This window comes from Sprattus sprattus (assembly GCF_963457725.1).
Source record: "Sprattus sprattus genome assembly, chromosome: 9".
In the NCBI taxonomy this organism is placed as follows: Eukaryota; Metazoa; Chordata; class Actinopteri; order Clupeiformes; family Clupeidae; genus Sprattus; species Sprattus sprattus.
The window spans coordinates 2777413-2799912 of record NC_137928.1 but is presented as its reverse complement, the minus strand read 5'-3'; the positions used below and the strand labels follow the sequence as shown (position 1 = coordinate 2799912).

General features: G+C 41.6%; 2 protein-coding genes across 2 annotated transcripts in view; one reads left to right on the top strand and one right to left on the bottom strand.

Annotated features, from left to right (window-relative positions):
• LOC308369974 (ephrin type-A receptor 4-B-like) overlaps positions 1-159 on the top strand; it is a gene marked incomplete at its 3' end in the record, with an annotated part of 31614 nt that extends 31455 nt beyond the window's left edge. The window contains exon 16 of the mRNA XM_080844533.1: positions 78-159. Within this exon, the coding sequence (XP_080700659.1) occupies positions 78-159 (82 nt within the window). The remainder of the gene's footprint in view (positions 1-77) is intronic.
• A 106-nt stretch (positions 160-265) lies between these two features.
• LOC308369973 (uncharacterized protein) overlaps positions 266-22500 on the bottom strand; it is a gene marked incomplete at both ends in the record, with an annotated part of 26077 nt that continues 3842 nt past the window's right edge. Inside the window, 13 exons of the mRNA XM_080844532.1 lie at positions 266-295; positions 1250-1262; positions 5540-5713; positions 6096-6269; positions 6734-6907; positions 7967-9736; positions 10740-10793; positions 12527-12652; positions 12876-12941; positions 18059-18232; positions 18905-19078; positions 19572-19745; positions 20516-22162. Of these exons, the coding sequence (XP_080700658.1) occupies positions 266-295; positions 1250-1262; positions 5540-5713; positions 6096-6269; positions 6734-6907; positions 7967-9736; positions 10740-10793; positions 12527-12652; positions 12876-12941; positions 18059-18232; positions 18905-19078; positions 19572-19745; positions 20516-22162 (4750 nt within the window). The remainder of the gene's footprint in view (positions 296-1249; positions 1263-5539; positions 5714-6095; positions 6270-6733; positions 6908-7966; positions 9737-10739; positions 10794-12526; positions 12653-12875; positions 12942-18058; positions 18233-18904; positions 19079-19571; positions 19746-20515; positions 22163-22500) is intronic.

Below are 22500 nucleotides of genomic sequence, written 5' to 3'. Positions count from 1 at the left end.
GTTTGATGTTTCAGTTGAAACACTCTACAAATTCCCTTTCCTATTCCCCCTGTCACTACCGTCTCTGTACCCCTTAGGTCTCCGCCCCCTACACTGAAGCTGGGCCCGGTCGACCTCCGGCCCACGTGTGGCCCAGTTCTGGCCCTTCTCTGGTTCTGATCCGAACCACAGAGTCATTAGGTTTGTCAGACAGGACCACCGCCAATCCTTGCGCTCGTCCCCAAGTCCTAAAAAGTCCTGGGAATGTCGCCCTGTCGTGGGAGTGTCACCCGGTCTTTTCTATCTCACTGTCCTCCTGGAATGGTTACAGTGTCAAATCACAAGAGATGGGCCCCTTACGTCTCAGTAATGCTCAGTTTCCTTAACCTATCTGTTATGAAGTTTAGAAAGACAACAGGTATTTTATTTTCATTGGTTAGAGGTTTTATTCAGGGGTCATTTCAGTAGTTAAATCAGTGGTTTTAGAAATTACTAAATCTACACCCCCCTCCTTAAAATCAGTTGTAGTTTTTAAGTACCCTTTCAGTGTTAAAATCAGTTGTAGTTTTCAAGAACCCTCTCAGTGTTAATTCTTCTCTAGCCTTGTCTTCCATTCATCACCTGTGGCAGTATGGACACCATGATGCATCACCTGTTGCAATATGTACACTATGATGCATCACCTGTGGCAGTATGGACACTATGATGCATCACCTGTTGCAGTATGGACACTATGATGCATCACCTGTTGCAATATGTGTACTATGATGCATCACCTGTGGCAGTATGGACACTATGATGCATCACCTGTTGCAATATGTGTACTATGATGCATCACCTGTGGCAGTATGGACACTATGATGCATCACCTGTTGCAATATGTGTACTATGATGCATCACCTGTGGCAGTATGGACACTATGATGCATCACCTGTTGCAATATGTGTACTATGATGCATCACCTGTGGCAGTATGGACACTATGATGCATCACCTGTGGCAGTATGGACACTATGATGCATGTTAATGGGACATTCTCTGGCTAATATTTCAGACTGAACTGTAGGCGTGTCTCTAAGAGTCCATGTGTATTTCATAACACTGATGACGTCACTGCCGTGAGGTTTTCTCCTCACTCATTCAGGGTATCGCCACACCTATGTCATGTCCTACCTTACCTGTGCCAGAGATGCCGCACCTATGTCATGTCCTACCTTACCTGTGCCACAAATTCAGTCTCACTGAGGTTAGCTTCAGTCACTCAACTGTACCTGTACAATCATCCTGCAGATTCAAAGATGTTTCACACTTCACGCCTTTGACACAAATGCAGATATTGTGTGGAATTAAAAAAATGTACGTTGCCACCTTACTTGAACCATCGATCGTCAGACTGACATAACCATGTCATAAATTGTAATCCAATAATATGGCAATGTATCATCATCAAGGTATGACATGACAGCAGTCACATGTTTTATTACTATTATTATTATTATTATTATTTGTATTATTATAATAATAATAATAATATAAGCTGATACAGCATCTTAGTTCTGACACCTGTGATGACAGCATTAATATTTCCCTTGTCATTTGCTATCACAGTGGATAAGGCCACGATATGGCATAGGCCAGTAGATAAGGACACAATATGCCACGGATATGTCAGTCTTATGACCACTAGAGTGTTACCAAAGTGTTACTGACTGAGGTTATGTGCATATACAGGAAAATAGCAGGTGAATGTTTCATATCTTCATCTTCACCACTCCTCATTGTCCACATGGCAGACTCTTTAGTGCCATGTCACTGAGACCTTCACAAAGTATTTATGCAAGTGAGAATCAAAATGGACTGTTCAATGATTTGCTTTGGTTGGGTTGTGGGAAAACATCAAGAATATCAGTTATTATTACTATTAATGCTCTTAATACTTACTTTATAATAATTGACATTTTAGATACTTGCGCATGTAACTTATATTGTTATTTATGATCTTTTCTACTGTAACTAGTTTGTAAAATAAAAGTTCCAAAATGTGACGGGTTCTTCCTTCGGCCATACTACACCTTTCTGCCAGGCTTCATGGAAATCTGTCGGGTAGTTTTTGCATAATCCTGCAGACAGACAACCCACACTGAAAACAGAACTTCCTTGACGCAGGTATTAACGTTATGAGTTATGGGTCCTGCTGTAGTTCTCTGCCTAGACGCAGGTATTAACGTTATGAGTTATGGGTCCTGCTGTAGTTCTCTGCCTAGACGCAGGTATTAACGTTATGAGTTATGGGTCCTGCTGTAGTTCTCTGCCTAGACGCAGGTATTAACGTTATGAGTTATGGGTCCTGCTGTAGTTCTCTGCCTAGACGCAGGTATTAACGTTATGAGTTATGGGTCCTGCTGTAGTTCTCTGCCTAGACGCATGTATTAACGTTATGAGTTATGGGTCCTGCTGTAGTTCTCTGCGTAGTTCCACTCCTGGTTCTTTGCCAAGGTTCTCAGAGCAGGAGAAGAAAATATGTTCCAGTTTCCCACGCACTCCTGTGAGAACCTATGTTCTAGTACCTATGGCAACCTGTGTTCCAACACCTATAGCAACCTGTGTTCTAGTACCTATAGCAACTTGTGTTCCAGTTCCAGTTCTGAAAAAGGCACTGTCATACTGGCCTAGTTATCATATATCCCACCAAAAATACAATGAATACATGAATCCATTTACTAATTCACGACAGTGTTACCCAAGATTTATCACCATAGACAACACACACACACACACACACACACACACACACACACACGCACACACACACACACATACACAGTAGTCTGGATTGTATTCAGTATTCAGTAACTCTATTTCAGCTTACGAGAGTGTGGGCAGAGGCAGCCTAATTGATGAGCTGTTCAACTGCTCCTGAGAATGTAAAGAGGAGACCAAAGGAAGTTGCTCATTAAAAACATGCCTCAAAAGTGGAAGGTTGTTGCTATTGTTGCTTTAGTGTCTGTATGAGCTCAGACTCACAAAACTCACACAGCTGGGCACAGGTGAGTCTGGTCTCTTCTGCTTGGGTATTATTAAACACACACACACACACACACACACACACAGTAATCTGGAGTTTATAGAATATTCAGCAACTCTATTCGACTAACAAGACAGAGGGCGAAGGGGAACCTAAAGGAAAATTTGACAAAGATGACGTGCTGAAATATAATATTTTTTTCCTGATGAGTTCAACAATGATGTGGATGCGCAGTACAATTTAAATATGTTGTAGTCTACAGAGGGCTGTGTACTTCTGCACCCATAATGCTGTATGTGTTTCATTTCAGAATGCATTTGTGTTTCCATGCTTGTGTTCATGTCTGCGTAAACTATTGTTTTTATTGTTAGTCCGTGTGTGTTATGGTAGTTTAGTGTGTAGTAGCTCCTTGTGTTAGTTTAGTGTCATACCTTCACCCTCAGTGTAAGTGTCAGTGGAACTGTCATCTTTGTTCCGTGTGTGGGATTTTTAACACATTTTAAAGTGTGTTACTGGAGCTTCGCTATTCTGTGTGATTCCTCACAGTATCTAATACTAATTAGATAGCTAATGGCATGGAGAGCCTACCTGTTTACAGTGTCATCACATTTGTGTGTGTATGAGTTAGTACTGAGATCATGTGTGTGTGTGTGTTAGTTAGCACTGAGATTGTGTGTGTGTGTGATGTATTGAGATCATATGTGTGTGTCTGGTTAGTTAGCACTGAATTCACAAAACTCTACACACACAAAACATCTCCTGCAAAATGAAACACTGCATTCACAACTCACCAACCGCTCTAACCTTTGTGTTTGTGTTTGAGATTTTCTATCACTAACTACACATTAGTGTGAGAAACGACTAGTGTCATGACAACTCCTGTCTTTATTTGGCAGAAGCCTTACAGTTGCAGTGTTGCACCCTTATAGAGCAATCTGACCAATCCGGTTACAATAGACTGAATATATAAATAAACAAATGGAGTACTTTCACAAATGTCAGTCATTTGTTCAGTCAACACAAGCTTAAAGTGTTACACACACACAGTGTACCTTCTGCATTCTTCAATGCTAGATCGTACAGAAAACAAAACCTTTGCCGTCTTCTATAAAAGTTTATTACATCAAACTTTATACAGGAATATATTTACTCAACACAAAAATACTAGGTCATTTAGGGTGCCGAGCGTTGTAACAGTAACAAAGACTTCAACTCTACAGTGCATTATATACCAAAACAATTTTTCATTTTTTATAAAAAGAATATACCCTAAGAAAACCTGTTCATGATAATTCTTTAGGGTAATAACAAGGTTAATAAAACAGAAAAAGACAAACACACATTTGGCCATGTTGGTAATAATTAGGCTAGATGTAATCACAGTGTATTGTCTATTAATGAGCTGCTGACGTCAATGCTATCTGCAGTATCAGCTAACAGAAGGTGACAGTCAAGTAGAGTCATTGTGGCCGAGAACATCTTAAAGCTCAGACGTTTGGCTAGTGATCTAAGGATGTTATGCAAATACACAGAAAATAGATGGATTAAATATGTGTGTGGCTGATTACAGCATGAGAAACTAGACATGGAACAGATGGATTAAATATGTGTGAGGTCGATTACAGCATGAGAAACTACACATGGAACAGATGGATTAAATATGTGTGTGGCTGATTACAGCATGAGAAATTACACATGAAATAGATGGATTAAATCTGTGTGTGGTCGATTACGGCATGAGAAATTACACAGGAAACAGATGGATTGGTGGTGGGGTACGCAGTCTCATTGACCAATGGGGAGAGGTGGTGGTGGGGTACGCAGTCTCATTGACCAATGGGGAGAGGTGGTGGTGGGGCACACTGTCTCAGTGACCAATGGGGAGAGGTGGTGGTGGGGCACACTGTCTCAGTGACCAATGGGGAGAGGTGGTGGTGGGGCACGCAGTCTCAGTGACCAATGGGGAGATGTGGTGGTGGGGCACGCAGTCTCAGTGACCAATGGGGAGATGTGGTGGTGGGGCACACTGTCTCAGTAACCAATGGGGAGAGATGGTGGTGGGGTACGCAGTCTCATTGACCAATGGGGAGAGGTAGTGATGGATGTGCCACTGTTTCATTCAGTCTCTCAGGACAGGGAGGAATCAGGAGGTGTCTCTGGTGTCCCAGGTCCATGACTTCTGGGGTTTTGTTCTAGGTGAAACCAATATGAACACACACTTTTGTAATGTGCTGGGGATATTTTCCAAAAGCATTATTATGAAACGGCCATTAATAAAAGATAGAGAGACTTTTGTTTTGAACATCGTCTCTCTTAGTCACCTGGTTCATTGCCCAATGCTGCCCAAATCTAAACCAGATCATATATCCACTCATGACATTTTGCACCATTGTGTGATAAAGTTTAAATCTCTGATCTGTCACACTTACAGAAAGACTATTACGTATCTCCTGGTGGCGTTTTTTGAATGATTTCAATACATTTCCTTAAACTGCAATTGTGCAGATCGGAGACTCTTTGTGTTTGACATACTCACGTTACTCTCTGCAGCCTGTATCTAGGATCCTTCAGGAGAGCTTCCAGAAACTCCTCTCCGGACTGGCCCACTGTATTGCAGCTCAGGTGGAGCTCCCTCAGGTGAGAGTGGGTGGACCTCAGTGCCGAAGCCAGTGAAACGCAGCTCTCGTCTGTGAGACCGCAGTTATGGAGTCTGCAAAACAAATGCAGGAGTTTACAAAACAAACACTGTTTCAGCTAATTAAGATTAGCATCCACATGTTGTTATCTTTTACTTTGCAGTGTAGTACAATGATTTGTTTATTTCTATGTACATATGTATGTGTTAACTTGTGTCAGGTCATGATTATAACCCAGTTAGCTCTGTTAGCTTAAGGAGGTGTGAGATAATATCCATGTTTATAACCCAATTAGTTCTTTTAGCTTAAGGAGGTGTGTTGTTCCCTGAATAGAACATCTGTGACGTACGTATGTATATGTTAACTTGTGTCTTGTCATGATTATAACCCAGTTAGCTCTGTTAGCTTAAGGAGGTGTAATGTTCCCTGAATAGAAAATCATTTTGAAATGTATACCTTAACACCTCCAGTTTGCAGTGTGTGCTGTTGAGGCCGGGTGTGAGGAGCTTCACTCCTGCGTCTAGAATCCTGTTTCCGCTCAGGTTCAGCTCTCTGAGGGCGGAGGAGCTGCTAGAAAGTACTGAGGCCAGAGTGGCACAGCTCCTCTCTGTGAGGGAGCAGTTATCCAGTCTGGGGTGGGGGACATTGTAAAAGTTACATTTAGTACACAGTTTAACTACATGATGTTGTTTTTATAGTACTTGCTTGCTATAAGTATACTTATATAAAGCTTCACCAAACATTACACTTATTACACGTAAACTTCAAAAATTGTTTGGTGGTACATGGTTATGTAATATAACTAGTCATCTAGCTAGTAACTACTATTAACTAGAAAAACGACCTACAGTACATACTGTTCCTTCAAAATGAATGTTGGATGGAGGATGTTAGAAAATCTATAAGAGCAGACTTTAAAAATCATTTAATCTTATATAGTGTTGCTTTGGGTTTGTAATGAGTCGGTTATGTTGTAATATTAGGTTTGGTGTTTGTTAAGTTTCTCAATTGAATGTTACTTAAGATAGAATCATCTGCTGAATGAAGGAGTCAACTGGTAAATATATATAGTCATTTAAAAGAATTCTGTGTACTTCAGATGCTCCAGTTTGCACTTTGGGTTTGCCAGTCCTCTCGACAGCATCTCCACCCCACAGTCTTCAATCTTGTTGCCACTGAGGTCCAGTTCTCTTATGAGTGACGAGCTTTGGGTCAGAACCGAGCCCAGCAGCTCACAGCTCCTAGGAGTGATGGAGCACCCTCCAAGCCTGGCCGAAAACAGAAACTCAATGCATAAAAAGTGATTACACTTGTGATCATTTGCACACAAGTTAGAAAACCTGTGATCAGTGAAACAAAGTTGAGTACACCTGAGAGCCTGGGAACACCAGCACTTTCTCAGTTTTGTACCAATCTGTGTCTGCATCATGGCCAAAAAACAGGGAGTACCAGCACTTTCTCAGTTTTAAACACCACTGTGCGCATAAATACAAATGTACGATGCGATGCCACAAACACAAGAGGTAGACACAAAACATTACAGACACATCTCTTGTGCTCAGTACTTTGAATGGTGGTATTCATATGGCTTTGTAGGGTTAAAGTTACTAGCTATAAAGTATACAACAGAAGTGAGTACACCTCTATGTAATGTCCTTTGAATGTCAATTGATTCAAAATGGTATCACCTCTAAAGTATTGCATTATTTCTAAATTAGATTGAAATACATTTTAGAAAGACTTTATTGAACATTCAGGCCTCAAAGTAAAAACTCAATGCAGTGAATACACCTGTGATCACTGGAACACAAGTTGGCAACCTGTGATCAGTGAAACTAAATTGATTACACCTTCAATTGTGGACCTATGGGCTGTGTCTATCCGCATCATGGTCTCACGTGGGAAACAAATGTTTGCAACACTGTTATCCCTCATGACAAGGAGGATTGAACAATACAAAACAAGTTTTGCCATACAAAAATAAAGACTACAATGGCACAAATTTGAAAAGTGTACAGACCTTTGTTGCATTGAGTTTCTATAGTGGGGCCTATTAGTTTGGAAATTTACATAAGAGCAAATGCCCTACAGTTCAACTTAGAAGTAACGCAATTACTAATCAACATAATTTGACGTTTAAATGAGACTGAACAGGTATGTACTCATTTATGTTGTATAATGCAAAATAGTTAGCAATGTTTCCATTGGTTAAATGGTATGAAAAGATTAAAGCTGAGTTGATATTGATGGTAAATTAACTTATTCTCAAAGGAAGCATAATGTATTACAGACATTCTCATATAGATACTAGATACTGTTTCTCTTACCTGGCGTATCTGGAAGTTTTGATAACTGGAAGCATTTTCTCGACACATTCATCTGTTTTTATGATTTGATTAGGTTGAAACTCACACTTCCCATCTTCTGCAGTCAGCAACAGATACATAAATGTGGCACACTGACTGTCTGAGGGAGTACCACCTGAGAGCAAGCATCTTCGCATGTCCTCCACCATGGACTTATCATTCAGTTCGTTCAGACAGTGATAAAGGTTAAGCACCCTGTTAAACTCTAGGCTATGTCTGATTATTTTTTTCTTGATGTACTCCACGGTCTCTTCTGTGTTCAGTAAGATACTTCTTGTCTTTTTCAAAAGGCTGCTTAGGAGTTTTTGAGTTGACTGCAGTGAGAGGCCCAGAAGGAAGCGGAGGAAAAGGTCCAGGTGTCCGTTCCCACTCAGTAATGCCAGATCCACTGCAATCTTGTGTAGCTCATGAAGTGTTGCAGCTTTGAGCAGAGCAGAGAGCTGAAGGGTTTGCTGTTGGTCAGGCATGTTTCTCTCTCTGTTGCTGAAGCAGAGGGACACATATAAAGCTGCAAGAAACTCCTGAATGCTCAGATGCACAAAGCTGAACACCTTCCCCTGGTACAGCACAGACTCCTCTCTGAAGATCTGAGTACACACTCCTGAGTACACTGATGCTTCTGTGACATCAATACCACACTCTCTCAGGTCTGCCTCATAGAAAATCAGATTGCCCTTCTCCAGCTGTTGGAAAGCCAGTTTCCCCAGTTTGAAAATAATCTCTTCATCTCTCTCTCTTTGCTCTGTGTACTTCTCCTTTTTGATACTTGTCTGAATGATCAGGAAGTGTGTGTACATTTGGGTAAGACTTTGGGGGATCTCTCCACTGACTGTTTCCATTAGAATTGTTTCTAAAACAGTGGCTAAAATCCAGCATAAGACTGGAATGTGGCACATGATGTAGAGGCTCCTGGATGACTTCAGGTGTGTGATGGTTCTGCTGGCCAGGTTCTCATCACTGATTCTCTTCCTGAAGTACTCCTCTTTCTGTGGGTCGCTGAATCCCCTTATTTCTGTGACCTTGTTCACACACTTAGGTGGGATCCTATCAGCTGCTGCTGGTCGGGTGGTGATCCAGAGGAGAGCAGAGGGAAGCAGATTCCCCTTGATGAGGTTTGTCAGCAGCATGTCCACTGAGGCTGGATGATCCACCTTGAAAACTGGCTTGCTGTTGTGAAAATCAAGAAGAAGTCGGCACTCATCCAGGCCATCAAAGATGAACACAACTTTGTGCTCTTCGGGATTGAAGAGTGGCACGTCTTTCAGTTCTGTGAACAAATGCTGAAGGAGTTGGACTAGACTGAGATTTTCCTCCTTCATTAAATTCAGCTCCCTAAAAGGAAGAGGAAACATGAAGTGGACATCCTGATTGGCTTTCCCATCAGCCCAGTCAAGAATGAACTTCTGCACAGAGACTGTTTTTCCAATGCCAGCCACTCCCTTTGTCAGGACTGTTCTGATGGGTTTGTCTTGTCCAGGTAAGGGTTTAAAGATGTCGTTACACCTGATGGCTGGGCCTTCTGCTTGTGTTCTTCTTGATGCTGTCTCTATCTGGCTGACCTCGTGTTCTTTGTTGACCTCCCCCTCCTCTCCCTCTGTGATGTAGAGGTCAGTGTAGATCTCATTGAGAAGTCTAACGGGTCCACGCTCTGCTGTTCCCTCAAATAGACACTGACACTTCTTCTGTAGGTGGGATTGTATTGCCTTCTGAACAGCCTCAGCAATCGATTGTCTGTAGAAGTCACAAAAAGTGAATTCCTTTAATAGAATCCTTGTGTATTTTGTATGAAACCTGCTCAGCTGAGGCTAGCATTGACTGGCTATGTTGCTATCTTACACATAATTCACAGTTTAAAGGGCCTGCCATACTTGTAAAGAGACCATAACAGATGATTCAGAACTTTGATTAACTCACCGTTTTAAACATCATCTGTCTATTTAGTTATTTTATCATAAATATAATCATAGCCTTAATATTATTATTACCATTATGAATTGTTTTACATTTAAATGTGTATATTAAATGTATAGATTTGGAGTAATCTGGATGCTTTGGAGTCCAAAGTTTTGACAAAAGCATCTTCTAAATACCTTAATCATAGCCACAGAAACCATAGCCACAAACATAGGCACAGTACAAGTACCACCTATGTTGCTATCTTACTCATAATACACATTTAAAATGGCCTGCAATGCCTGTAATGAGACCATATTATTCAGAATGTGAACTCACCTTTTTAAACACCATCTGTCTAATAAATTAACATTATTATTACTATTATATAAATGTATAGATTTGGAGTCATCAGGAGCATCTGCTAAGTACCTTAGTCATAGCCACAGTACAAGTACCACCTTGGTATATTAAAAAAGCTTTTAAAAACTCACCTTTTTAAAACATCTTCTGTCTAATTAGTTAATATGTTTGAGGCATACTTTAGTGATTAGGTCTATTCTACCTTTGTTACTAATGCCCCCTGTGACTCTCTATTGAGGAGGATTTCATGCACCCACAAACGGTGCCTTGGCTGTTCATGATTCACGAACACCCTCCTCCTCCTTAAACGCCAAAGCTAGAGCAAGCTATTTTATTTTATTTTATTCACCATAGTAGCTCGCTAACAAAAAGTAGTCGATAACCAACGGATAATAACGGATAATAATGTATCGCTAGAATGTATGATTCCCGTTGTTAAGGTTACAGAATTCTCGCGCTAAAGTCTTTTAGTACTTACTTCATGTGTGTGCTCTTTGAGTTGGACACTGGTGCTGTGGTCTTCAGCTGGACACTGGTGGAATCATGAGAGTTAAAGGATGTCATTCAGATTAATGTTAAATGCTTAATGGTTAAAGGAAAACTCAAACCAGTTCATGTTTTACCCATCATTTCCGATGATGTCTCCTGTGAAGTCAATGGGCAAACCCATTGATCTGTCACTCTTCATGGACACATGGCTGGGCACAGGGGAGTCTGGTCTCTCCAGATGAAACCTGTTCAGGCATATATTTTAATTTCATGTTTCATTCATGTTGTCATACCAGTATTAAACTTGTCTTTTAGAGTTAAACAAAAATGTATGAATATTTCAGGGATTAAATACATACATATGTTTTTTTCACAATACAGAGCATTTTTAAAGCACCTATATTTCTTGATATGTTTTACAGATATTTCTTTTATAAATTATTTTATGAACTATATTACTTCTTGTCTTGCTCTTCATTGTTGCCATGGCCACCACTGCAGTCAATGGGCAAACCCATCGACCTGTCACTCTTCATGGACACGCAGCTGGGGGCAGGAGAGTCTGGTCTGTCCCGCGGAATGCTATCCAAAAATATTTTAGGTTACTTTTTAATTTACGTTGTCATGGCATCATTCATCTTTGAAGAATGGAGCAAAAAGTGAGCAGGTGTGAGCAGGTAAAAACCCTCCCCTTTCTCACCATGGCCCCAAAGGGAGGGAAACTTGGACTCCCCTCCCCCAATGGTTGGGTCTGGCTTCCCCCACATCAGTGGAGGGGTCCAACTGACACAGATTGGACCAATTTAGCCCATTGGGCGGCCTTATATAAGGTGTGCCTCTCTGTCTAGTGAGAGGGACCGATTGGATATGCAGGAGAGCGTAGACCCAGGTACAGAGACAACAACATGAGTTTCGTGACCAATGATCTTTGCTCTATATTTTTTGCTTCATGTTTGTTCAGTGTTTAAATATCTGTTTTGGGGTGGATGTCGCATCCCCCGTTGAAATAAATCGCTATATTTTTTATAAGAAAGCCACCATCTCTGTGCCGTGTGTTTTTCCCCTCTGCTAAACCCATTCCAATAAGTATACAATCGTGGGGTGGCCGAGTTGGGCAATTTTCACAGCTACTTTTTCATTTATGTTGTCATCATGACATTTCTCTTTGAGGAATGCAACAGAAACATATCAATAACATTCTAAGGAGTTCATACACAAATTTGACATACACTGAAAACACTGAATATTTTTCAACATATTTGTCTATACATGTTTCTTTTAAAAACTCCTAGCACCTCATGTCTCACTCTTCATTCTCGGTTTGCCTTAGGGTGAGGGGGAACCCATTGACCTGTTAATCCACATTTTGGAAACATCTCATTTCCAGATATGTTCTACATATCTTTTTTTTGTATTATTATTTTATAAATGATATTACTTCTTGTCTTGCTCTTTGTGTTGGTCATGGCCACCACTGAAGTCTATGGGCAAACCCATCGACCTGTCACTCTTCATGGACACACAGCTGGGGGCAGGAGAGTCTGGTCTCTTCGGAGGAAACCTGTTCAGGAATATATTTTAATTTCATGTTTTATTCATGTTGTCATACCAGTATTAAACTTGTCTTTTAGAGTTTTAGAGAACAGAAATATATGAATATTTCAAGGATTAAATAGATAAGTATGTTATTTCACAATACAGAGCATTTTTAAAGCACCTCATTTCCAGATATGTTACACATATGTTTTTTATAAATCATTTTATGAAATATGTTACTTCATGTCTGGCTCTTTATGTTCATCATGGCCACCGCTGAAATCAATGGGCAAACCCATCGACCTGTCACTCTTCATGGACACACAGCTGGGCGTAGGAGAGTTGGGTCGGTCCAGCTTGACATGACTAAGAATAACAAACAATGCACCATTACTAATCACTTGTTTAATCATCTGATTCTTTTACTTTTTTTATAGGTCGTTAACGCTGCAAACCATCTGGTTCAGATACACAGTATCTCTCTCTCTCTAACCCCTCTTCTTCTCACACAAACACCCACACACACACACACATACACACACACAAACACACATATTAACAAAACCAACCAATAAACAAATCTAATTACCTGTTGGTTTCATCCTCTGAGCTGTTGACCTCCATTTTAGTGAGAGGCCAGCGTAGGCAGAAGGGACTGATCAAGGTCACAGACCTCACAGACCTCACAGACACGCTAACATTAGTACAGCCGTTCCCAAGGTCAAGCGGCGTACAGGTGTGCTGAGGGTAGACTCACACCAGTCGCTTCCACTAGTACAGGCGTGCCCAGGGTAGACTCACACCAGTCGCTTCCACTAGTACAGGCGTGCCCAGGGTAGACTCACACCAGTCGCTTCCACTAGTACAGGCGTGCCCAGGGTAGACTCACACCAGTCGCTTCCACTAGTACAGGCGTGCCCAGGGTAGACTCACACAAGTAGTGGCGCTGTCAGAGCGCACTGTAAAAACATATGAATACCTGTAAGAGAGATCGTATCAATGTTCTCCTGAACCCTGTAACACAAACAAAGTGCTGTGTGTCTCTCATGATGCAATCTACACCAATGACAAAATCCCTTCCGTGTCTTAAAGTCCCTTTTGCAAGGAGTGTAAGAGAACAATGTGTCCTAAAAGCCCATTACATAGATATCAGCACCGGATGTTTGAAGGTCAGTGAGTGGAGACTCTAGTCAATAGTATTCTATGACACTAATTTACCTGAAGTTAGAATGATACTAATCATTGTGGCTCAGTGTAAACAACATGCAAACAACATGCAGTCAATTCTAGCAAAGCGGTCATACATTGAGAGCTGTTATTTTAATTGAAGTTCATTGCCATATTATAATAAAAATAGACGTTACCAGGATGTAGTGCCTTCTTGCCGTCTCTCAGGTCACAATGACACATCACTCTGGCTGTGCTTCCTTAAACAGCCTGGTGGGACTTTTGAGGTGCGCAAGAGGGCGTGTCCATCTGTGGAGCCTACCTGGAACTCACTAGGGAACTCTGGGAAAGCTGTAAAACAAGATTTAACCGCAGCCGCCCTGCCTGCACCACCAGCATGCAAAAGAACTGAGCTGGAGAACACAAGACAGGCGGAGGGGTTTTGGGGTGAGGGAGTTACCGTCTCATCTCACATTGTGGTCAGGGAAACACACACACACACGCACACGCACACACACACGCACACACACACACACACACACGCACACACGCACACGCACACGCACACGCACACGCACACGCACACGCACACGCACACGCACACGCACACACACACCCCTTTGGTGAACTCACTATGGTGCGGTCAGCAGGAACACGAACAGGTCTATGTTATGCTTTCATGCGTGGGCACAAAAACCGGTTGGACCAAGTTGGTTCAGAAAGGAAATGTGTTTGTGTATTATATCCTATTGTGTTTACACTGTGGGCGTGGAAAGTGAGAAAAGGATCAGATGCTAAATGATCCATCACTTCATCACTCCACAGCTACAAGACCTCTAAAATACAGAAATACACTCTGAGTGTGTGGGTGACTGGAGTCAAAATAGTGATCAACATAAAACACATAACTAAACAGGGCACTTTTAGAAGTGGCCCCAATTCAGGAAATCAAAATAAGAAACATAACTACAGAAATGATTATTAATTATACTAACAGAAAGCTACCAGTGAGTGTATTCAGCAATGGGCATGGTATCATTCTGGCATTATGGGCTCATTGTGCTGGCAAATATGCCCTTGGATTCTGTGTGAATTTGGTAAGTCTTCCCTGATAGCAGGGGAGCTGTGGTCGAATAGATGAGGATTTTCTTTACATGTACTTTAGTGTTATATATTCCTCAGTGTTGAAGTGAATCTTTATAGACTCCCCCTGAGGATTCTGAGGGTGTCCTTCAGTAAAGGGGTAAGGGTTTGTGTCCTTCAGTAAAGGGGTAAGTGTTTGGGGTGTCCTTCAGAAAAGGGGTAAAAGTTTAAAATCGAGATCTTAGCAGGGCGTCTAACATGCCTGTTTTGAACTGACACAACTATCTTTCCTGTCTGCGACAATGCCTTAAAACTACCTTGAGTGACAGTCAATGATTTTTCTATAACTCAATTTTGTTCTTCCGGCATAATAAACTTAAAAACACCCATAAAAACGTGAGTGCGCACACTCACACATTTCACTACATATCAAATATGTTAACTCTAGGGTGCTTAACAATTCCGCTATAGATGGTATTTCCGTTTACGCATGCGCAATGAAGTTACAGCCTTGTTATGTCTAGACTGCAGCCAACATGGCGTCTAGGCAGAAGCATTCAAAAGTGAGGTTATGTTTCACGAGAAAAGATTACCACAGGGCCACTTGCAATGCTAAAACATCTATTTTGTCAAAGAGGGGAAATATTACCATTATGCAGAAACAATAACTTTGCAGGAATGTCACGTTTTTGAGCACTACGGAGTGACGATAAGGTTAATGAATCTTAACCAGGCAATATCATTGTGGCTAGCGTTAGCGCTTCATCTGTTAATATCGAAGGTAAACTCCTCCAGACCCTGTTTATTGTGTTAGTGCCATTCGTTTCATTGTTTAAACCAGCTTTCACTATTTGTTTGTGTCAGTTTTGTTGTTAGTTTAGGTGAGAACACTTGAACTGTAATTGGCATGTTCAAATATGATTTTGCACAGCGGTTCTCAAACTGACCCCTAAAGTGCCACAAATTATAAGACTACTTTATAGATATTTTAATACAAAAAAATGTATGAAACCCAGCACCCAATCAGTTATACATTCTGATACTTATGGTTGGAATTATAGTAAAAACTTATTCAATGTTTTATTTCTGGGGACCCCCTGGCACCCAATCAAGGAAAAGGATCCCTAGGCTATGGGTCTCTGGACCCCACTTTGAGAGTTTGTCGACCTATTCTTAGGTTTGTTTTTGGTTATTTAAAATATGTAAATGTATACATACATACTGTATATGCTGTGCATCATCTATTCAGAGAATATTATATAAAAGAAAATGTATGTTAATAAACCTGTTTGTACTGTTTTTTTCACCCTTGCCCAATGAGAATAGATAGGTGAATTGATAAGGAAACGGATCGATAATCAGAACTGAAAATGGAATCAAAAATCTAAAATCTTATCAAACCCCATCCCTAATCATGTGTGTGTGTGTGTGTGTGTGTGTGTTTTTATTATACAGAAATATAATTAAACACAAAAATGCTAGATCATTAGGGTTAAAGACTTTTACTCTAGGGTGCATTATATACCAAAACAGTTTTTCATAGTTTACACTATGGAAACACATCATACACACAAAAAAAAAAAAACATGATACATAAACAAAGACTATATGACCAATCAGCCTCCTACTGAAATCTGTCACAGTAATTTACATCATCACAGCCAGTGTCCTCCTTTGGAAGCTAAGTCTTTGAAGGTCACACACAAGTGGTCAATGTCTGTTTGTGGTGTCTTTGAAAGTGAACTATGTGTGTACTGTTCTACAAAGCTTTACAAAGTTTTTTCTGAAATTAAAACTTAAAAAAAATTATCCTTGCAGATTTGGTGTTGAATGTTATGTTTATGTTTCAGACACCATATGACATGTAAAGATGTGTAAGCAGTTTTTAAAAGAACTGTATAAAAAAATATACCCTAACAATACCCATCATGATCATTTGTTAAGATTTATCAGACATGCACAAGGTTAATAAAACATACATAAACAAACAATCCAGAAGGTGACAGTCAAGCAGAGACATTGTGGCTGAGATAACCTTGAATATTTGACGTTTGGCTACTGATCTAAGGATGTTAATCAACTACACAGGAAATAGATGGATGAAATATGTGTGTGGCCGATGACAGCATTAGAAACTACACATGAAACAGATGGATTAAATCTGTGTGTGGTCGATTACAGCATGAGAAACTACACATGAAACAGATGGATTAAATCTGTGTGTGGTCCAATACAGCAGAAACTTCCCAAACTTCTAAATCCACATGTGTAGCGCTGGTCATGTGTGGCTCCACAAGACTAGTATCCACCAACCACTCATCTTCTCTGTGGTGGGGTACGCAGTCCCAGTGACCAATGGGGAGAGGTGGTGGTGGGGCACACCGTCTCAGTGACCAATGGGGAGAGGTGATGGTGGGGTACGCAGTCCCAGTGACCAATGGGGAGAGGTGATGGTGGGGTACGCAGTCCCAGTGACCAATGGGGAGAGGTGGTGGTGGGGTACGCAGTCTCAGTGACCAATGGGGAGAGGTGGTGGTGGGGCATGCAGTCTCAGTGACCAATGGGGAGAGGTGATGGTGGGGTACGCAGTCCCAGTGACCAATGGGGAGAGGTGATGGTGGGGTACGCAGTCCCAGTGACCAATGGGGAGAGGTGGTGGTGGGGTACGCAGTCTCAGTGACCAATGGGGAGAGGTGGTGGTGGGGCATGCAGTCTCAGTGACCAATGGGAAGAGGTGGTGGTGGGGTACGCAGTCTCAGTGACCAATGGGGAGAGGTGGTGGTGGGGTACGCAGTCTCAGTGACCAATGGGGAGAGGTGGTGGTGGGGTACGCAGTCTCAGTGACCAATGGGGAGAGGTGGTGGTGGGAGATGCAGTCTTAGTGACCAATGGGGAGAGGTGGTGGTGGGGCATGCAGTCTCAGTGACCAATGAGGAGAGGTGTTGGTGGGGCATGCAGTCTCAGTGACCAATGGGGAGAGGTGGTGGTGGGAGATGCAGTCTCAGTGACCAATGGGGAGAGGTGGTGGTGGGGCACGAAGTCTCAGTGACCAATGGGGAGAGGTGGTGATGGATGTGCCACTGTTTCATTCACTCTCTCAGGACAGGGAGGAATCAGGAAGTGTCTCTGGTGTCCCAGGTCCATGACTTCTGAGGTTTTGTTCTAGGTGAAACCAATATGAACACACACTTTTGTAATGTGCTGGGGATATTTTCCAAAAGCATTATTATGGAATGGCCATCAATATAAGATAGAGAGACTTTAGTTTTAGCCATCGTTCTCTCTTAGTTACCTGGTTCATTGTCCAATGCTACTTCAATCTAACAATTGAAGAATCTAAACCAGATCATATAGTATGAAGACATTTTGCACCATTGCGTAATCAAGTTTGTATCTCCCATCTGTCAGAAAGACTAATATCTCCTGGTGGCGTTTTTTGAATTACTTTAATACATTTCCTGAAACTGCAATGGTGCACAGTGCAAGACTCTTTATGAGACTCTTTGTCCTTGACATACTCACGTTACTCTCTGCAGCCTGTATCTGGGATCCTTCAGGAGCGCTTCCAGAAGCTTCTCTCCGGACTGGCCCACTGTGTTGCAGCTCAGGTGGAGCTCCCTCAGGTGAGAGTGGGTGGACCTCAGTGCCGAAACCAGTGAAGCGCAGCTCTCGTCTGTGAGACCACAGTTATGGAGTCTACAAAACAAATGCAGCAGTTAACAACACAAATACTGTTTCAGCTATTAAAGATGAGCATCCGCATGTTATTATCTTTTACTTTGCAGTGTAGTACCATGATTTGTGTTTTTCTATGTACGTGTGTATGTGTCACCTTGTGTCTTGTCGTGTTTATAACCCAGAAAACTCTGTTAGCTTAAGGAGATGTGAGAGAATACCAGGGACGTGCACAGGAGGGGGCTAAGGTTGCTCGGGCAACCGCCCGTTTGCCCTCCTCTACTGAAGTTTCCCCACCGAAGGAAATATATATATTTTTAAAATAGTATTACGGTTGCAGAACTTCATGCATGCATAGATAAAATAATCGCAGTAGTAAGAGTTTAAAATGATATTGGCAACATTTGAGATCAGGGGACGGGGGCATGGCAGCAGCGGTTAATGAGAGTTTAAAATGATATTGGCAGAATTTGCGATCAGGGGACGGGGACTTGGCAGCGGCGGTGACAAAAATTGACGTGTTGTCCCTTTTTTTCCAGGGCAGAGCAACTGCACTTCAAAATTCCTGTGCACGTCCCTGGATAACACCCATGTTTATAACCTGATTAGCCCTTAAGGAGGTGTGGTGTTCCCTGAATAGAACATATATGACGCCAGAAGGATACGGGGAAGAATGATTTAAAAAATGTATACCTTAACACCTCCAGTTTGCAGTGTGTGCTGTTGAGGCCGGTTGTGAGGAGCTTCACTCCTGCGTCTAGAATCCTATTTCCGCTCAGGTTCAGCTCTCTGAGGGAGGAGGAGCTGCTGGAGAGGACTGAGGCCAGAGTGGCACAGCTCCTCTTTGTGAGGGAACAGTTATTCAGCCTGGGGAAAATAAAATAAAAACATAGTAGGAGTTACATTTAGTACACAGTTTAACTACATGATGGTGTTATTACAGTACTTGCTTGCTATAAGTAGACTTATATAAAGCTTCACCAAACATTACACTTATTACACATACACTTCCAAAAATGTTTAGTGGTACATGGTTATGTAATATAGCTAGTCATCTAGTTAGTAACTACTATTAACTAAAAAAACTAGCTACAGTATCTACTGTGACCACAAACTGTTCCTTCAAAATGAATGTTGGATGGAGGATGTTAGAAAATCGAATAATCTACAAGAGCAGACTTTAAAAATCATTTAATCTTATATAGTGTTGCTTTGGGTTTGTAATGAGTCGGTTATGTTGTAATATTAGGTTTGGTGTTAGTTAGGTTTCTCAATTGAATGTCACTTAAGATAGAATCATCTGCTGAATGAATGAGTTAACACGTAAATATATGGTCATTTAAAAACATATTCTGGGTACTTGAGAATCTCCAGTTTGCACTTTGGGTTTGCCAGTCCACTCGACAGATTCTCCACCCCACAGTCTTCAATCTTGTTGCCACCGAGGTCCAGTTCTCTTATGAGTGACGAGCTTTGGGTCAGACCCGAGCCCAGCAGCTCACAGCTCCTAGGAGTGATGGAGCACCATCCAAGCCTGGCCAAAAAAGGAAACTCAACGCATGAAAAGCTAATACACCTGTGATCACTGGCACACAAGTTAGAAAACCTGTGATCAGTGAAACTAAATTGAGTACAAATGTGATTTCCAATTAGCCTATTAGAACACAAGATCTTTTTCCATACAGACAGCGTATGTTGTTCTTTGAAGGAGGGCCTTTACGGATCCCAGGTACAGCATTCAGCGGCTGTCACCAGCCAGTTGTGCACTGTTGTGTACCCTGCTACCCTTATTATGCTTTTATGACTAAAACTCCCCATGCACCAAGCCAGCCAACATAACTAAACATAACGCATCACAACTAAACACATAAAAAATACTGAAGAATATTTGTGGTTTTCATATACTTTCAACTAATATGAATTCCTTCTTCATAAGAATGTATCACATTCACGCCACCTTCATTACGTAACACACAAATGGTCAGCAAGACCCTCCCTGTCTGCTGACGTTCACACCTTTTCACATATAGGTAATCTTTAAAAAGATTAAAGAACAAAGCTAAGTTGATGGTAGATATTTTCATGAACTTATTATCAGAGGATAAGGGAAACATCATTTATCACAGACATTCTCATATAGATATAAGATGCTGTTTCTCTTACCTGGCATGCCTGGAAGCTTTGATAACTGGAAGCATGTTCTTGACACATTCATCTGTTATTATCATTTGATTTGGATAAAACTTATATTTCCCTTCTTCTGCAGTCAGCAACAGATACAGAAGTGAGGCGCATTGACTGTACACGGGAATTGAATTGCTAGGCCATGGAGGACCACCTGAGACCAAGCGTCTTTGCATGTCCTCCACCATAGACGTGTCATTCAGTTCGTTCAGACAGTGATAAAGGTTAAGCATCCTGTTAAACTCAAAGCTATTTTTGATATTTGTCTTGATGTACTCCACGGTCTCTTCTATGTCCAGTGAGATACTCCCTGACTTCTTCAAAAGGCTGTTTAGGAGTTTTTGAGTAGACTCCAGTGAGAGGCCCAGAAGGAAGCGGAGGAAAAGGTCCAGGTGTCCGTTCTCACTCTGTAAGGCCAGATCCACTGCAATCTTGTGTAGCTCATGAAGTGTTGCAGCTTTGAGCAGAGCAGAGAGCTGAGAGATTTGCTGTTGGTCAGGCATGTTTCTCTCTCTGTTGCTGAAGCACAGGAACACATAAACAGCTGCAAGAAACTCCTGAATGCTCAGATGCACAAAGCTGAACACCTTCCCCTGGTACAGCACAGACTCCTCTCTGAAGATCTGAGTACACACTCCTGAGTACACTGATGCCTCTGTGACATCAATGCCACACGTTCTCAGGTCTTCCTCATAGAAGATCAGATTGCCCTCCTCCAGCTGTTGGAAAGCCAGTTTCCCCAGTTTGAAAATCATTTCTTCATCTCTCTCTGTTTGCTCTGTGTATTTGACCTTTTTTAAACTTGTCTGAATGATCAGGAAGTGTGTGTACATTTGGGTAAGACTTCTGGGGATCTCTCCAGTATCTGTTTCAGTTAGAATTGTTTCTAAAACAGTGGCTAAAATCCAGCATAAGACTGGAATGTGGCACATGATGTAGAGGCTCCTGGATGACTTCAGGTATGACACGGCTCTTCTGGCCAGGTTCTGATCATCGATTCTCTTCCTGAAATACTCCTCTTTCTGGGGGTCACTGAAACCTTGTACTTCTGTCACCAGACTTACACACTTAGTTGGGATCCTATCAGCTGCTGCTGGTCGGGTGGTGATCCAGAGGAGAGCAGAGGGAAGCAGATTTCCCTTGATGAGGTTTGTCAGCAGCACATCCACTGAGGCTGGATCATCCACCTTGAAAACTGGCTTGCTGTTGTGAAAGTCTAGAAGAAGTCGGCACTCATCCAGGCCATCAAAGATGAACACAACTTTGTGCTCTTCGGGATTGAAGAGTGGCATGTCTTTCAGTTCTGTGAACAAATGCTGAAGGAGTTGTACTAGACTGAGATTTTCCTCCTTGATTAAATTCAGCTCCCGGAAAGGAAGAGGAAATATGAAGATGACATCCTGATTGGCTTTTCCTTCAGCCCAGTCAAGAATGAACTTCTGCACAGAGACTGTTTTTCCAATGCCAGCCACTCCCTTTGTCAGCACTGTTCTGATGGGTTGGTCTTGTCCAGGTAAGGGTTTAAAGATGTCATTACACTTGATGGCTGGGCCTTCTGCTTGCGTTCTTCTTGATGCTGTCTCTATCTGGCTGACCTCGTGTTCTTTGTTGACCTCCCCCTCCTCTCCTACTGTGATGTAGAGGTCAGTGTAGATCTCATTGAGAAGTCTGACGGGTCCACGCTCTGCTGTTCCCTCAAATAGACCCTGAAACTTCTTCCATAGGTGGGATTTTATTGCCTTCTGAACAGCCTCAGCAATCGATTGTCTGTAGAAATCACAAAAAGTGAATTGCTTTAATAGAATCCTTGTGTATTTTGTATGACACCTGCTGAGCTGAGGCTAGCTATGTTGACTATGTTGCTATCTTACACATAATACACATTTAAAATGGCCTGTAAATGCTTGTAATGACCATAACAGATGATTCAGAACGTGAAATCACCTTTTTAAATCATCTGTCTAATTAGTTAAATATAATCATAGTCTTAATATTATTATTATTACTATTATTAATTGTTTTATATTTAAATGTTTACATTAAATGTATATATTTGGAGTAATCTGGATGCTTTAGACAAAAGCATCTGCTAAATACATTAACCA